This window comes from Lynx canadensis, chromosome C1 (genome assembly GCF_007474595.2).
Source record: "Lynx canadensis isolate LIC74 chromosome C1, mLynCan4.pri.v2, whole genome shotgun sequence".
NCBI lineage: Eukaryota > Metazoa > Chordata > Mammalia > Carnivora > Felidae > Lynx > Lynx canadensis.
This window is the reverse complement of record NC_044310.1, coordinates 72,939,215-72,958,116: the sequence shown is the minus strand read 5'-3', so window position 1 is coordinate 72,958,116 and position 18,902 is coordinate 72,939,215. Positions and strand designations below refer to the sequence as shown.

Here is an 18,902-nt window from a genome sequence, read left to right as displayed (position 1 = left end):
TGTAGTGGGGTTTTAGTCTCTATTTTATTTCTTTCTGCTCTAATCTGTATTATTTCCTCCCTCTTACTGGCTTGGGCTTTGTTTGTTTGTTTGTTTGTTTGTTTGTTTTTTGTTTTTTTTTAAGCTCCTTTAGGCTTTAAAGGTTAAGTTGTTTGAGATTTTTCTTGTTTCTTGAGGTAGACCTGTATTGTTGTAGTCTTCTCTCTTGTAACAGTTTTTGCTGTATCCTAAAGATTTTGGATCATTGTGTTTTCATTTTCATTTGTCTCCATGTATTTTTTAATTTCTTCTTTGATTTCTGAGTAGACCCATTCATTGTTTAGTAGTATGTTATTTATCCTCCATGTATTTGTGTTCTTTTCAGGTTTTTTCTTGGTGATTTTCATACCATTATGGTCAGAAAAGATGCCTGATATGATTTCAGTCTTTTTGAATTTATTATGACGTGTTTATGGCCTAATGTGATCTATTCTGGAGAATGTCCCATGTGCACTTGAAAAGAATGTGTATTCCACTGTTTTTGTATGGAATGTTTTGAATATATTTGTTAGGCCCATGTGGTCTAATGTGACAATTATAGCCACTGTTTCCTTGATTTTCTGTTTGGATGATCTTTCCATTGATGTAAGTAGGATCTTAAAGTCCCTTACTACTACAGTATTACTGTGTACTTCTTTTCTTATGTCTGTTAATAATTGCTTTATGTACTTAGCTGCTCCCATGTTGTGTGCAGAGATATTCACCACTTTTATATCCTCTTGTTAGAAGTAACCAGTGTTGGCAAAGATGCAGAGAAAAAGGAACCCTCATGCACTGTTGTGGGAGTGCAAATTGGTGTAGCCATTGTGGAAAACAGTATGAAGGCTCCCCCAAAATTAAAAGTAGAATTACCATATGATCCAGTAATTCCATAACTATTTACCCTAAGAAGATGAAAACACTAATTCAAAGAGATGTGCTTCTGTGTTTATTGCAGCATTATGTACAGTAGCTCAGTTATGAAAGCAACCCAAGTGTCCATCGACAGATGAAGGGATACACACACACACACACACACACACACACACACACACACACCCAGTGGAATATTACCCAGCCATGAAAAAAAAGTCCAAATGCTAGGGGCGCCCAGGTGACTCATTAGGTTAAGCGTCCGACTTCGGCTCAGGTCATGATCGCACAGTTTGTGAGTTGAAATCCCGCATCAGTCTCTGTGCTGACAGCTCGGAGCCTACTTCAGATTCTGTGTCTCCCTCTCTCTGTTCTTCCCTGCTCCTCACACTTTTTCTCTCTGTTTCTGTTAAATAAATAAAAAAAAAAAAAGTCCAAATGCTAAGAGGGAAAGTCAAGGAGTTAAAATTTTTAACCTTTTTAAATCCTTTCATACTTTATGCCCTAGAGAATTTCTGTTAGAAGTAGCATATTTCCAACTTTTCTTTTTGATATTTATTTTGAGAGAGCACATGAGGGAGGGCACATAGAGAGTAAGGGAGAGAGAGCCCAACATGGCTCTCTCAGTGCAGAGCCCAACACGAGGCTCTGAGATCATGACTGAGTCGAAATCAAGAGTTGGACACTCAACCGACTAAGCCACCCAGACGCCCCTTAATAGTATATATATTTTATTATGTGAACTTGTGTGATGCCAAAGATGCTTATTATTACTTTATAAGTCACTGAAAGTTGACCACAATTTGTAGTTAATTTAAATTATTCATCATGAAAAACCAGTATTGTCCTGTGAACAAATTCGTAAGTAAAAAACCAACTAACATAACAAGTTAATACTTTTAGAATTTAATATTAATAATGTTAGGCAGCTCTGAGATAAATTTTCTGTTTACCCTAGACTGAAACTAAGCACAATGTAGTCTAGTCTATAAGTTGATATCAAAGGAACTTGAAATATTTTTAAAGTTCTGTAATGAAAAAAGAGGTATTTAATTCTGTTAAATGAACAATTCTCTCCATTCAGCACACATACATTGAGAAGCTTTGTATCTAGTTCTGGGGATAATTATGATAGATAAGACATTTCCTTTCCACAAATTATAGAATATTTATAGTACATCTTAAGAACAGATTTCCACTGAAAGTACCACGAACAGAATAGAAAATAAACAGAAGTTTTCCTGGAGAAGGTCACATCTGAGCTGCTATTCACTAAAGAATATGTTTCTAACATTTTTAACCAGTTGATGTTTCGTTGTGCAGAGATAGGCTTTCCATGAATGCATTACAAGTGTGCTAGGATATGGAGTCCTTCAATCCTTGTGACAACCAAATGGAGACTGTGGTGCTCAGGGCCCAGAAAGCTATTCATCTGTTATAAGCAGCCGCCTCTTACCCCAGGACTCCATAAAGTTGTTAACGTGCCATGATATGAAGAATATTGGGAAACAGCAGTGTAGAGAAATGTTACTATGGAAGCTAATCGAATCTCCACTTAGAGTTTCCGAGGGATCACAAACTTGCAAATAAAATATAAATCAAATAACCAAATTTTACTATGGGCCTTATAACTTTTTAAATTTTCTTAATTCTGGTAATATATACATAACATAAAATTCACCATTTTAACTATTTTTAGTCCTCTATCTTCAGAACTGTTCCATCTTCCTAAACTGAAATTCCATTCCATTCTCAGTAAACAGTAGCTCCCCATTCTTCCCTCCCCCAGCTCCTGGCAACCACCATTCTACTTTTGTCTCTCAATTTGACTCCTCTAAGTACCTCATAAAAGTGGAAATGTACAGTATTTATCGTTTTGTAACTACTTTGTTTCATTTAGCTTACTGTCTTCAAGATTCATCCATGTTACAGCATGTGTCATAATTTTCTGTTTTTAAGACTGAATATTTTGTTATATGCATATGCTGCATTTTGTGTATCCATTCATCTGTCATTTGAGTTGGCCTCTAACTTTTTGTTACCAAATCATATAATTCTATTTTTAATTTTTTAAGGAGCCACCGTTTTATCTTTCATGGTGGCTGCACCACTTTACAGTTACCAACATAAGGTCCCAGGGGTTCTAATTTCTCCACATCCTCACCACCACTTATTTTTTGTGTTGTTGTTGTTGTTTTTGTTGTTAATAATAGCCATCGTGATGAGTGTGAAGTGGTATCTCATTGTTTTGATTTGTATTTCCCTAATGATTAGTGATGTTGAACATCTTTTCATGACCTTGTGGGTAATATGGCCTGTTACTCTTAAAGATATTCTGAGGGGTTGTCTAATGGATTAACTAAATCTTACTCAAAAGTGACTTACTGTATAAAGTTATGTCAGATTATTAATGCTGCAAAGACTCTTCGGAGATTATCAGTTTTTTGGTTTTGTTTCTAATTTTAGTTAACATATGGTGCAATATTGGCTTCAGCAGTAGAATTCGGTGATCATCACTTATGTACAACACCCAGAGCTCATCACAAGTGCCTTCCTTAATACCCATCACCCATCTCCTACCCACTTCCCTCCACCAACCGTCAGTTTGTTCTCTATTGTTAAGAGTGTTTTGTGGTTTGTTTCCTTCTCTCCCTCCCCTCCCCCACCTTCTCAGATGTTCATCTGTTTTGTTTCTTTAATTCTACACATGAGTGAAATCACATGGTATTTGTCTTTCTCTGATTGACTTATTTCACTTAACATAATACAGTTTACCTCCATTCACATCATTGCAAATAAGCTTTTATTCTTTTTGTGTATACACACACCACATCTTTATCCATTCATCAGTCAGTGGACATTTGGCTGTCTCCATAGTTGGGCTATTGTTGATAATGCTGCTGTAAACATCAGGGTAAATGTACCCCTTTGAATCTGTAATTTTTATCCTTTGGATGATCGTTAAAGTTCTTAATCTGAAATCCATCAGTATTTTCAGAGAGTCCACGAATAGTCCGAATTAAAACAATTTCATCAGATTCTCAAACGTATCTATGACCCTCAAAACTTTAAGAATTATTGATTTAGCTCAGAATCTCTAAAATGTTTAAAAATTCATTATCACTTGGGTAGGTAGAATTAAAATGAATTTCTGATTTCTACTTTGTGCTTTTTTATATTTTCCAAAGTATTAAATATAATCATACATAGTACATGGGATTTTTATGTTACTTTATAACTTAAAAAGTAAAAGTCATCTTTAGCTCTTGGACCTATAATAGAAAAAACAAATGTAAAAGCTAACAAATAAAAACAAATGCAAAAGCCAACAAAATATAGTATGTTCTTATAATTGCCTGCCTTCTCTTAGAGTCCTAGCATTCCCATGTCACTAAAAAAAAAAAAAAAAAAAAAAAAAATGGGCAGGCTCTAGAGCTTAAAAAAAGTGATGTTTACCATTGATTCCATTTCAGCTGAATTCATTGCAATAAAATATTTGCATTGGAGTTTTTCATAATGAGCTTTTACTATAAAGAGATTGTGCAGGTTCTATATAGCTGGAAAAGCAATATTTACCATTTAATTCATTTCAAGTGAATTTCATAAGGGAAAAAATTTGCATTTTAGTTCTTTCTAATGAGATTTTACTGGTTTTTTCATAATATCTTTACATAGTACATACTATAATTATTTTTTCAAGATATTGAGGTTTTTGGGGCACCTGGGTGGCTCAGTCAGTTGAGCGTCTGACTTTGGCTCAGGTCATGAACTCACGGTCTGTGAGTTCGAGCCCTGTGCCGGGCTTTGTGCTAACAGCTCAGAGCCTGGAGCCTGCTTCAGATTCTGTGTCTCCCTCTCTCTCTGCCCTTCCCCCACTCATGCTCTGTCTCTCTCTCTGTCAAAAATAAATAAACATTAAAAAAAAATACTGAGGTTTGTTTTGTTTTTTTTTATTTCATTTTAAAACACTGATTACTTAATTTTAACAGCAACCAGAAAAAATTCTCATTAAGTATCTATGTTGGATAGATGAATAGAATACATACCTGTGTTCAATATAGCATTTTAAAAATCCATAGGAAATCTTAAGGATTTTGTGAAGAACTTCCAAGGACATCTTACCTATTCAAATCCATCATCAATTCTCCATATCTCCTTCAATCTTTTTCCTACTAAATCTAAATTCCTCTATCATTTAATGTCCCCAGGCCTCTATTTTCTCTTCTGTTGTACTGGAAATACATAGTTCTCTCCAACTCTGACATTTATTTTATTCCATATTATCTGTTTAACTTCAGTGTTTATGCTGTGAAATAACTACATTTTTAAAACTATACCAGTTTTTTCAATTCTTGTCTTTCTATTTGCAGCTTTATGCGGGTGCTATCCTTGAAGTTTGTGGATGAAAATTGGGGAGGTTCCCTCAAGTCCAAGGTATGTAAAATTATCTCCAGCAAATTCTCACTTTAATAATTTTAAATCAGCATTTTACAAGAATAATTTTATTAAATATTCCCAAGAATAAGAATTTTTAGGATTGTACTTTCTCAACAGTATATGTATTTTTTCCACATTTGTCTTCATGGAGTTAGTTTTATAGTAATTGTTGAATACTAGTAGTTTACTTTAAGCAAGCATAATATATGACATAACACATAATGAAGTGATTATTTTCTTAAAAGGAGAGCCTTTCCTTTACCAAGTATAAATTTTGCAAGAGCTTTTGTTTTACCAGATATAAATATAATCCCCTTAAATAGCACACCATTCTAATATATCTTAAATGTGAATTCATTTGTATAAAACCCTCCTAAGGAACAATTGGAGTGAGAATAGACCTGTACAAAGTGACAAGTCGTAAAAAAGAGAATTAATTACCATAAAATTTGAGGTGCAAAGAAGTTGCATGTACATGTACATCTTCACAGGAAATTTTAAAGATAAATATGTAAAAGGATAATTGTGAAAATATGTTCTTTTGCTTGACATCACAGTAGTGGAGCTTTGCATGTCGAAAAAGACACGGGCTAAGACTTTTCTGTTCTGTCCTGGCTTGTCATTTGAAAATCAGTTTTATAAAACTAAAATTGTCTAAAGGTAAAGAAGTTCTTTTGTTTGTTTGTTTTTTAATTGAAATATGTAAGTGCTCTATTATATGGCTTATTTTTACATCTCCTGACTTTCTCATGACTTCTTGCCTTGTTCACTTAATGGCAAGATAATTTTGTGGCTTTAGTATCTTAATGGCAAGATAATTTTGTGGCTTTAGTATCTTATAAAACTACCTGTATTCACAGATGCCCTTTATTGCTGACCTAGGATTATTTATGATAAAATATTGCTCATTTTGGCACAGAAATGTAATAGTAAGTAAGGCCCAAAGCAGATACACATTTAATTAAATACATTCTTTGTTAGAATAAACATATTCTAATGTAGCACAGAATATATCTACTTCTGCTTAGGGAAAAAATTTCTCACGCTTTTTTTTTTTTTTTTTTTTTTTTTTTTTTTGCTTTCAGCAAATAGATTTTATTATGTCTATGGTAAAATTTTTCTACAGTTGGAAGTTCAATCTTTAAAAGCTTGAGTGGAATTTATCAAACCTTGTAGTAGAAATTAATTATATATACATTTCTTATGTACGCTTAAATTATCATACTTGGGGTGCATGTAGTCATACTGTCTTTTCCTTTTGAAAAACAATTAGAGTTTAATCCTATGTATAAATATTTAATGTAAGTTTAAAATGAAAATGATTGTTTAATTCTGTAATATATAACCATATTCAATATAATTATATATGATGCCATTGTTTTCTGAGTCCCTGAGAAGCTGGCATATTTTAAGTATAACCATTATTATATTCCCTAAAGATATTCTGGAATAGGGCATGAAGGACCATTGTCACTTGTTGCAGTAACTACAAATACCAAACTAACTTTCATGTCATCATTGCTTTATAGTCTTTGTCATCAACAAACCTTTTATTGAACTTAAATCACTCAGTGCCTGTGGGGAAAAAAGTCCCAAATTATATTCCAAAGCCAATTCCAGGTCTGGCTCTTAAGATTCTTCTGACTTCCATGTTTTGGTTGTTTAAGTAGAAAGGGCAGTCTGAATACTTTCTTGTAATCCTTAATATTTTATTGAAGTATATAATTGACATAGTGTTTCATGTGTACAACATATTCATTCAACAATTTTATGTATTCCATAGTGCTAACCACAATAAGTATAGTCATCATTTGATACCATACAGTGTTATACAGTATTACTGACTGTATTCTCTATGCTGTACTTTTATCTGACTTATTTATTTTATAACTTGAAGCTGGTAGCTCTTTATTCATCTATTTCACCCATCCCAACCCCCATCCACTTCTGTGGCATCTACTAGTTCTATGTATTTAAAGTCTGTTTTTTGGTTATTTTATTTTTTAGATTTCACATATATGTGAAATCATATGGTATTTTTCTTTCTCTAACTTAACTCACTTAGCTTAATTCCTCTAGATCCATCCATGTTGTTGCAAATGGCAAGATCTCATTCTTTTCTGTGGCTAATACTCCATTGTGAATTCCATACTTTGTTTTTTTAATTAAAATGTAATTGACACACAATTTTACGTTACTTCCAGGTGTACAACGTAGTGATTTGACAAGTCTATGCACTAATGGGCTATACTCACATGGGCAGAGCTACCATCTCTTGTTATACAGTGCTATTACAATACCATTGACTACCTTCCTTGTATACCTGTTCTATCTTTAGCCATGCATTCATCAGTGGAGACTTGGGTTGCTTCCCTATCTTGGCTATTATAAATAATTCTGCAGTAAACATAGAAATGCATATATCTTTTTTTAAATTAGTATTTTTGTTTTCTTTGGATGAATACCCAGTAGTGGAATTACTGGAATATATGGTATTTCTATTTTGAAATTTTTCAAGACCCTCCATGCTGTTTTCACAAGTGACTGCACCAATTTACATTCTCACCAGCAGTGCATGAGAGTTCCTTTTTCCCCACATCCGCATCAACACTTGTTATTTCCTTTTGATTCTAACCATCCTGACAGGTATAAGGTTATCTCTCATTCTGATTTTGATTTGTAGTTCCTTGATTAGTGATGTTCAGCATCATTTCATAGGTCTCTTTGTCATCTGTCTTTTTTGTAAAGAAATCTTTTTAATTTTTTTTTTCTTAACATTTATTCATCTTTGAGAGACAGAGACAGAGCATGACTTGGGGGAGGAGTAGAGAGAGAGGGAGACACAGAATCTGAAGCAGGCTCCAGGCTCTCTCTGAGCTGTCAGCACAGAGCCCGATGCGGGACTCGAACTCACTGACTGCAAGATCATGACCTGAGCCAAAGTCGGACACAACCGACTGAACCACCCAGGTGCCCCTGTAAAGAAATCTTTTTAGGCCCTCTATCCAGTTTTTAATTGGATTGTTTATTTGGTGTTGAGTTCTGTAGAAGTTCTTTATATATTTAAGATATTGTCAGATCATTTGCAAACACCTTTTCCCATTCAGTAGGTTACCTTCTCATTTTGCTGATGGTTTTCTTTGCTGTGCATAAGCTTCTTATTTTTGTATAGTTCCAGTAGTTTGTTCTTGCTCTTGTTTCCCTTGTCGAGAAGAAACCAAGGAAAATGTTGCTAAGGCCAGTGCTAAACAGATGCTGCCTATGTGTTCTTCTAGGACTTTGATGATTTCAGGTATCCCATTTAGGTCTTGAATCATTTTTAGTTATTTTTGTAAATAGTAGAAGAAAATGGCTGAGTTTTATTCTTCTACATGTAGCTGTCTAGTTTTCCCAGTACCATTTGTAGAAGAGACTGTCTTTTCCCCATTGTATATTTTGTCTCCTTTGTTTTAGATTAATTGACCATACCCATGGGTTGTTTTTTTTTCTTTCAGACTTTGTACTCTATTCTGTTGATCTATGTGTCTATATTTGTGCCAGCACCATACTCTTGATTAGTATGGCTTTGTAGGATAATTTGAAGCCTAAGGTTTTGATACAGCCAGCTTTGTTCTTCAGTCTCAAGATTGTTTTGGCTCTTCAGGGTATTTTGTAGTTCCATACAAATTTTAGGGTGATTTGTTCTAGTTTGGTGAAAATGCTGTTGGTATTTTAATAGGGGTTGTGTCACATCTGTAGGTTGTTTTGGTTAGTATGGACATTTCACAACATCAATTTTTCCAGACCATTTGCATAGTATCTTTCCATTTTTTTATAGCATCATCAATTTCTTTTTTTTTTTTTAATGTTTTTATTTATTTTTGAGAGAGAGACAGCAAGTGGGAGAGGGGCAGAGAGAGAAACACACACACACACACACACACACACACACACACACAGAATCTGAGGCAGGCTCCAGGCTCTGAGCTGTCAGCACAGAGCCCGATGCAGGGCTCGAACTCATGAGCAGTGAGATCATGACCTGAGCCGAAGTTGGATGCTCAACCGACTGAGCCACCCAGGTGCCCTTATCATCTTCAGTTTCTGTTGTAAATGTTTTATACTTTTCAGAGTGCAGATCTTTCATGTCCTGGGTTAAGTTTATTCCTAAGTATTTTATTGTTTTTGGCGCAATTGTAAATGGAATTATTTTATTTCCCTTCCTGCTACTTCATTGTTAATATATAGAAATATAACCAATTTCTGCATTATTAATTTTATATCCTGAAACTTTACTGGAATCATTGATCAGTTCTAATAGTTTTTTGGTGGTATTTTTAGGTTTTTATGTAGTATTTCATCTGCAAATAGTGACAGTTTTCTTTTTTTTTTTTTTTTTAAGTTTATTTGTTTTGTGAGAGAGAGAACACATGAGCTGAGGAAGGAAAGAGAGAGAATCCCATACGGTCTCCATGCTGTCAGCATAGAGCCCGAATGTGGGGCTCATTCCCATGAACCATGAGATTATGACCTAAGCTGAAATCAAGAGTTGGTTGCTCAACCAACTGAACCACCCAGGTCCCCCTTACTTCTTTTGTAACAATTTTTATGCCTTTTATTTCTTTTTCTTGTCTGATTGCTACAGCTAGGACCTCCAGTACTAGGTGGAATAAAAGTGGCAAGACAGGAAGTAGGCATCCTTTTCTTGTTTTGGATCTTAGAGGAAAAACTTTCACCATTGTGTACGATGTTAGCTTTAGGTTTTTATATAATGGCCTTTATTATGTTGAGGTATGATCCCTCTAAACCCACTTTGTTGAGCATTTTTATCATGAACAATGTTGTACTTTGTCAAAGAATGACTTTTCTGTCTTTGTTGAGATGATCATTTGGTTTTTATCGTTTCTGTCATTAATGTGGTATACCAAAGTGACTGATTTGTGAATATTGAACCCTCCTTGCATCCCCTAGAATAAATTTCACTTGACTGTGGTGAACGATCCTTTTAATGTATTGTCAAATGATTGAATAATAATGTGTTGAAGACTTTTGCATCTATGTTAATCAGGGATATTAGCCTGTAATTTACTTTTTTGTAGTGTCTTTGTTTTGGTATCAGGGTAACACTGTCCTAGTGGAAAGTATTTGGAAGCTTTCCTTCTTCCTCTCTTTTTTGAGGATAGTTATTAAATTTTGAAATGTTTGGCAGAATTCACCTATGGAGCCATCTGGTCCTTGAGTCTTGTTTGTTGGAAGTTTTTTGATTACCATTTCGGTTCCCTTACAAGTTAATTGGTCTGTTCAGGTTTTCTGTTTTATTTCCTGATTGAATTTTAGAAGATTGTATGTTCCTAGGACATTATCCATTTCTTCTAGGTTGTCCAACTTGTTGGCATATTAATTTTTCATAGTATTTTCTTAAAATCTTTTGTTTTTCTGTGTGTTGGTTATTCTCCTCTCATTTCTGATTTTATTTTGAGTCCTCTCTCTTTTTTTCTTGATGAGTATGGCTAAAGGTTTGTAAATTTTGTTTCTTTCCAGAGATCCAACTCTTGGTTTCGTTGATCTTTTCTGTTGTGTTTTTAATCTCTATTTATTCCTGCTCTAATCTTGATTTTTTTTTTCTTCTAACCTTTTGTTTTTCTTTTTGTACTTTAGATGTAAGGTTAGACTGTTTGAGGCTTTTATTGTCTTCTTTACACGTCAGCCTATATTGCTATAAAGTTACCTCTTGGTGGGCTCCTGGGTGGCTCAGTCATTAAGCATCTGACTTGTCATGATCTCATAGTTCGTGAGCTCGAACCCCACTTTCTCTCTCTCTCCCTCTCTCCCCCCACTCCCCCGTTCTCTGTCTCTTTGCCCCTCCTGGGATTTTCTTTGTGTCCCTCACTTGCACCCTCTCTCTCTCAGAAAAAAAATAATAAATAAAAATTTCCCTCTTAGAATTGCTTTTGCTGCAGCCCACAGATTTTGAACCATTATGTTTTCCTTTTCATTTGTCTTTATCTATTTTTTTTTATTTCCTCTTTGCTTTCTTCATTGATCCATTGGTTATTTAGAAGCATGTCATTTAGCCTCCATGTGTTTGTGTGTTTTTAGTTTTTTGGTATATGATTTATTTCTAGCTTCCTTGTGATTGGAAAAGATGTGTGATATGTTTTCAATCTTAAATAAATGGAGACTTGTTTTGTGGCCTAATCTGGTATATCCTGGAGAATGTTTCATGTGCACTTGAATGTGTATTCTGTTTGTGAATGGAATGTTCTGTAGATACGTTAAACTCATCCAGTCTAATATGTCCTTCAAAGATGCTTTTTCCTTATTGATTTTCTGCCTGGATGATCTACCCATTTATGTAATTGGGGTGTTAAAGTCTCCTACTCTTACTGTATTACTGTCAGTCTCTCCTTTTATTTGCTTTATTATTGTCAGTCTCTCCTAATATTTGCTTTATGTATTTAGGTGCTCCATTGCTGGGTGCATAGATATTTATAATTGTTAGGTCCTCTTATTGGATTGATTCTTTTATCATTATGTAATATCCATCTTTGTTTCTTGTTAGAGTCTTTGTTTGATAGTCTATTTTGTCTGATAAAAATGATGCTACCCAGGCTTTTTTTTTCCCCACTTGATTTGCATGGAATATCTTTTTCCATCCCTTCACATTCAGTCTGTATGTGTGTTTAGATGTGAAGTGAAGTCTTGTCAGTGGCATATTGATGGGTCTTGGTTTTTGTTTTGTTTTGTTTTGTTTCTATCCATTTTGCCACCCTAGGTCTTTAGATTGGAGCATTTAGTCCATTTACATTTAAAGTAGTTATAGGTAGCTATGTACTTGTCATTTTATTGTGTTTTTGGTTTTTATAGTTCTTCTCTGTTTCTTACCTTGCTCTCTGATGAATTATTTTCTATAGTGTTTTGCTTGGCTTTCTTTCTCTTTATTTTTTGTGTATCTGTTTTGGGTTTGGGGTTTGTAGTTACAATGAGGTTCATATATAATATCCTAAGTTTATAGCAGTCTGTATTCATTTCTTTATTGTTTTTTGTTTTGTTTTTACTTTTTAATTAAGGCCTTTTCCACTTAAGTCCCTTTAACATTTCTTGTAAGTCTGATGTAGTACTGATAAACTCCTTTAATTTTGCTTGGGAAGTTCTTGGTCTTTGCTTCAATTCTGAATGATAATTTTACCATATCGAATATTCTTGGTGGTAGGTTGTGGGTGGGGTGGTTTTCTTGTTTTCCCTCTCCGGACTTTGATTATATCATGCCACTGCTTTCTGGCCTGTAGTGTTTCTGCTGAAAATTCAGCTGATAGCTTTATGGAGTTTCCCTTGTATGTAATTTTTCACTTTCTTGCTGCTTTAATGTTTTTCCCTTATCTTAAACCTTTGACATTTTTATTATTCTGTGTCCTGGTGTGGATCTCCTTAGGTTCATCTTGTTTTGAACTCTCTGTGCTTCCTGAACCTGAATGTCTGTTTCCTTCCCCATGTTAGGGAAGTTTTCAGCTATTATTTCTTAAGTTTTCTGCTCTTTTTCTCTCTCCTTCTAGGACCCTTGTAATACAAATGTTTGCTGCAAACAGTTCCTGTTATCAAAGATATCCCTTAATATCATCATTTTTTTTGTTTTATTTATTTTTTTATTATTTTTCATTTAAAAAAAATTTTTTTTTAATGTTTATTTATTTTTGAGAGAGAGACAGAGTGTGAGCAAGGGAGGGGCAGAGAGAGAGAGAGACACACACAGAATCCGAAGCAGGCTCCAGGCTCTGAGCTGTCAGCACAGAGCGCAAACCAGGTCTCAAACCCATGAACCGTGAGATCATGACCTGAGCCGAAGTCGGATGCTTTACCAACTGAGCCACCCAAGCGCCCCTTAAGTTTTATTTATTTAAGTAATCTCTACACCCAACATGAGGCCTGAACTCACGACCCCAAGATCAAGAGTCATACTCTTTTCAGACTGAGCCAGCCAGGCACCGCTCTATGCATTTTTAAAATTCTTTTTTGGGGCACCTGAGTGGCTCAGTCGGTTAAACATCCCACTTCAGCTCAGGTCATGATCTCATGGTCTGTCGGTTCGAGCCCTACATCAGGCTCTGTGCTGACAGCTCAGACCCTTGAGTCTGCTTCAGATTCTGTGTCTTCTCTCTCTGCCTCTCCCTCTCTCTCTCTCCCTCAAAAATAAACATTAAAAAATAATAATAATTTAAAAAAATAAAATTCTTTTCATTTTGCTATTCAGCTCAGTTGCTTTCTATAGCAGTTAAGGTCTTCCAGATCACTAAACCATTCTTCTGCATCTGCCAACCTACTGTTGATGCCTCCTAATGTATTTTTCATTTCAGTTACTGTATTCTTCAACTCTAATTGGTTCTTACATTTTCTCCTTTTTGAAGTTCTCAGTTCTTCCATTCTTCTCTGCAATCCGGTAAGCATCTTTATGATTAAACTCTGTCAGCCACAAGGCTTGTCTGTGTTTCATTTAGTTCTCTTCCTAATGTTCTGTCTTATTCTTTCATTGGGAGCATATTCTTCTGTCTCTCCACTTTGCTTTACTTTCTGTGCTTGTTTCTGTGGACTAGGCAGAACAGCTACTTCTTAACTTGCAAGAACAGTCTTGTGTATTGTCATCCCCTGTGTAGACTGTGAAGCTGATCAAATGCATGCTGAGGTGTCCTGGGGCCCTCCAGAGGGTGCCCTGGCAAAGCAGCTTGATTCAAGGTGGGGCATGTGCCTGGGGGTCCCATGGTATTCTGTGTACATGGCATTTTGGTAAGACATCTGTAGGTGAAGTGGGCATGGTCAAGGTGGTCCTGGAGCTCTCTGTGTAGAGGGTGCCCTGGAAGGAGATCTGAAACCACAGTGGGTGTTGGTTGTTGCTATCCCAGGGCTCTCCAGGTAGAAAGTATCCTGGTAAGACAGCTGAAGCTGAAGCGGGTGTAAGCCAGGGTGTCCCAGAATGTTCAGTGAAGGGGTGTCCTGGCAGAGGACTGGATCTGGGCCAGCATGCGCTGGGGGTTCCAAGAGCTGAAGCAGATGAGAGCCAGGAGTCCCCAGTGCACTGTGTGCTCAGGGTGCCCTAGGAAGCCATTTGAAGCCAAAGAGGTTGTGGGCCCAGAGTGCTGCATCACCTTGGCACAACTGCTAGATCTATAGTGAGCACCAGCTAGGGGTGTCCCAGAGTGCACTGTGCTAGAGCTGCTTGGTGGGGTGGTTGGGGCTGATGTGGGCTCTGGGGCTCACTGAAGCAGCAGGCTGGCTAGGGTACCTGGACCCTCTTCCCATCCAAGCTATCCAAGTTGAAGGAGAACATAAACCATGGTACTGCCCAGCCCCTCCAGCCTGGAGAGAGTACCAGCAGCAATCCCACCATTTGGCAGTGTTCTAGTGCTGGATCTTGAAATTCTGGTAAACTTTTAAACCCATTTTTTGTCTATACCCCAGGGTTTCTGTGGCTGGTGTGGGATGGGAACCCTGGTCTTGTTTGCACTGTCACAGTGGAAAGGGAACGTAAACCATGGCGCTCACCCCCTCTTTTGACCCAGACAGAGTTCCAGCAGCTTCCTCACTGTTTGGCAAGGTTCTGGAGCTAGTTCCTTGAAGTTCTAGTTGCTGTTTTAAACCTTGGCTCTTTTTCTGTGCCTCAAGGGATCCGGGGCTACTGTGGGCTAGGGGCCAGTGCAGCAGGCTATCCACAGGGCAGATGAATCTACTTAACCCTCAGTACTATCCCTCCCCACTGTAGTTCCTTAGTGTCTCTTCTCCTGCCATTCTCTATGTGGTCTCTATCTTGTGTTGTGCAGAAGCTGTTCTTTTCAGCCCTCAGTTCTTTTTGTTGTGTCCATGGCCATGGTGAAGGTGAGTTCAGGATCTTCCTGAGTCGCCATCTTGGGCCAGAACTCTTCCTGTACCATATTTACTTTATCCATTCATTTATCAGTGGATACTTGGGTGGCTTCCGCATCTAGGCTATGATAAGTAACGTTGCAGTAAACAAAGAGAGTGCATATATATCTTTTCAAAATAGTGTTTTGTTTCTTTGAGTAAATACCCTGTAGTGGAATAACTGGATCGTATGGTGTTTCTGTTTAATTTTTTGAGGAACCTCCATACTGTTTTCCCATCAGCAGTGCATGAGTGGAAAGTTCCCTTTTCTTCACATCATAGCCAACAGTTATTTCTTACCATTTTCGTATTAGGCACTCTGGTGTGAGGTGATGTCATTATGGATTTGATTTGCATTTCCCTCGTGATTAGTGATATTCAGCATCTTTTATGTGTGTGTGCCCTGCATATGTCTTCTTTGGCAAAATGCCTGTTTAGGTCCTCTGCCCATTTTTTAATCAGATTGTTTGATTTTTGGTGTTGAGTAGTGTAATTGCTTTATGTAATTTGGATAGTAACCCCTTCTCATGTATGTCATTTGCAGATCTCCTGTTCAGTAGGTTGCCCTTTTGTAGATAGTTTTCTATGCTGTGCAAAGACTTTATGTTTTAGTGTAGTCCTAACAATTTATTTTTCTTTCCTTCACCTGAGGAGACATTTCCATAAATATGTTGCTAAGGCCAATATCTGAGAGATTATAGTCAGTGTTTTCTTTTAGGAGTTTAATGATTTTGGGTCTCACATTTAGGTCCTTAGTCCATTTAGAGTTTGTCCCTATGAATGGCGTAAGAAACTGGCCCAGTTTATTAATTCTTTTGCATATACGTGTCTAGTTTTCCCAGTACCATTGATTGAAGATACTTTTCCCATTGTATGTTTTGCCTCCTTTGTTATAGATTAATTCACTGTGTAAGCATGGGTTTATTTCTGGGTTCTCCTGTTCCATGATCTATGTGTCTGTTTTTGTGCCAGTACCATACTGTTTTGATTACTAACAGCTTTATCTTGAAATCTGGGATAGTGTTACCTCTAGCTTTGTTTTTCCTTCTGAAGATTGCTTTGGCTATTAAAGGCCTGTTACGGTTCTGAAAATTTTAGGATTATTCTAATTCTGTGAAAAATGCTATTGGTATTTAATAGGGATTCCATTGAATCTATAGATTGTTTTGGGTAGTATGGACATTTTTAACAATAGTAATTCTTCCAAGTTTCTAGAGCACAAAATATCTTTCCATGTGTTTTTGTCATGTTCAGTTTCTTTCATCAGTGTCCTATAGTTTTCAGAATACAATATAGGTGTTTCACTTCAGTGGTTAAATTATTCCTAGGTATTTTATTATTTTTGGTTCAATTTAAATGGGATTGTTTTCTTAATTTCTCTTTCTGTGTATTAATTTTGTATCCTGAAAGTTTGCTGAATTTATCTGTTCAAATTGTTTTGGGTAGTCTTTAGCGTTTTTTGTTTTGTTTTGTTTTTAATGTTTGTTAATTTTTGAGAGCGCGCGCACTCGCCTGAGTGGGGGAGGGGCAGAGAGCGGGAGACACAGAATCAGAAGCAGGTTCCAGGCTCAGAGCTGTCAGCACAGAGCTCAACGCGGGGCTTCAACTCACAAACCAGGAGATCATGACCTGAGTCGAAGTCAGACGCTTAACCACCTGAGCCACCCAGGCGCCCCAGTCTTTAGTGTTTTCTATATAAAGTATCATGTCAGGACACCTGCATGGCTCAGCATCCACCTCTTGATTTTGGCTCAGGTCATGAGATCAAGCCCCGGGTTAGGCGCTGCCCTGAGCATGGAGTCTGTTTATGATTCTCTCTCTCTCCCTCTTCTTCTACCCTTCCCCCACTCATGCATTCTCTCTCTCTTTCAAAAGAAAATTTTTATTAAATAAGGTATCATGTCATCTGCAGATAGTGACAGTTTTACTTCTTTATGAATTTGGTTGCCGTCCATTTTCTGGCCTGATTGCTACAGCTATGACTTCCAGTACTATGTTGAGTAAAAGTTGTGAGTGTGGACATCCTTGTCTTGATCTTAGAGTAAAAGCTTTCAGTGTTTCACCATTGAGTGTGATGTTAGCTGTGACTTTTTCATATATGGCCTATATTATGTTGAAGTATTTTCCCTCTAAAACCCACTTTGTTTTGAGTTTGTATCATGAATGGATGTGGAATTTTGTCAAATGCCTTTTCTGCATCTATTGAGATGATCACAAGGTTTGTATCCTTCTTACTAATTTGATATATCACATTGATTTGCGAAAATTGAGCCACTCTTGCATCCTTAGAACAAATCCCATTTGATCATAATGAGTGATCCTTTTAATGTATTGTTGCATGTGGTTTACTAATATTTTGGTGGGGATATTTGCATCTGTGTTCATCAGGAATATGAGCCTGTAGTTTCCTTGTTTCATGTGAGGGCAGTGCTGGCCTCAGAATATACAGTATTTGGAAGCTTTCCTTCCTCCTCTATTTTTTGGCAACGTTTGAGAAAAGGTATTAAATCTTCCTTACATGTTTGATAGAATTCACTTGTGAATCCATCTGGTTCTGGACTTTTTTGTTGTTCGTTGGGTGTTTTTAGATTATTCAGTCTCATCACACATGATTGGTCCTTTAAAATACATACTCTCTTTTCTCCCTGATTCTATTTTGGAACATTGTGTGTTGCTGGGAAGTTAGTTATTTTTCATAATATTCTCTTACAATTCTTTGTATTTCTGTGGTGTCAGTTGTTTTTTGTCCTTTATTTATAAATTTTACTTGAGTCCTCTCTTTCTTGATGAGTCTGGCTAAAGGTTTGTTAATTTTATTTATCTTTTCAGAGAACCAGCTTTTGGTTTCATTGGTGTTTTTTGTTTTTTGTTTTCTATTGTTTTCGTGTTTCTATCTCATGTATTTCTACTCTAACCTTTATTCCCCTTCACTGACTTTGGGCTTTGTATGTTCCTCTTTCTCAAGTTCCTTTAGGTGTAATGTTAGGTTTTTCGAGATTTTTCTTGTTTCTTGAGGTAGGCCTATATTTCTAAATTTCCCACTGAGTACGGCTTTTGCTCGATCCCAAAGATTTTGGACCGTTGTTTCCATTTTCATTTGTCTCCGTGTATTTTTTTATTTCCTGGATTTTTTTTTTTTTTTTAGTTGACCCATTGGTTGTTTAATAGCATGTTTTTTAACCTCCATGTATTTTGCTTTTTCAAGTTTTTTTTTTTCTTGTAGTTCATTTCTAGTTTCATTCCTTTATTGTCAGAAAAGATTCAGGATATGATTTCAGACTTCTAAAATTATTTAAACCTGTTTGTGGCCTAAGATGATCCCCCTGGAGAATGTACCATGTGCACTTGAATGTATATTCTGCAGTTTTGAGGTGGAATATTCTGTGTATATTTGTTAGGTCTATCTGGTCTAATGTGTCATTCAAAGCCACTTTTTCCTTGTTGATTTTATGTCCAAATGTTTATGAATGGATATAAGTGGGGTGTTTAAGTCACCTATCGTATTATTACCAATTTCTTACTTTATGCCTGTTAATATTTGTTTTATGTATTTAGGTGCTCCTATTTTGGGTGCAGAGATATTTGTAATTCTTAAATTCTCTTGTTGAAGTGATTATTTTGTCATTATGTAATTCCCTTTGTCTCTTGCTGCAGTCTTTGACAAAAGTATTGCTACCCCGACTTTTTTTTCCCCTTGCATTTGC

The 18,902-nt window shown here is 36.3% G+C and overlaps 1 protein-coding gene across 2 annotated transcripts in view; it reads left to right on the top strand.

Annotated features, from left to right (window-relative positions):
• Nucleotides 1-18,902, top strand: part of SELENOF (selenoprotein F) — a 56,283-nt gene that overhangs the window by 24,606 nt on the left and 12,775 nt on the right. For both annotated transcript variants that reach the window (XM_030325009.1, XM_030325010.1), the window contains exon 3: nucleotides 5,262-5,325. In XM_030325009.1, the coding sequence (XP_030180869.1) occupies nucleotides 5,262-5,325 (64 nt within the window). The remainder of the gene's footprint in view (nucleotides 1-5,261; nucleotides 5,326-18,902) is intronic.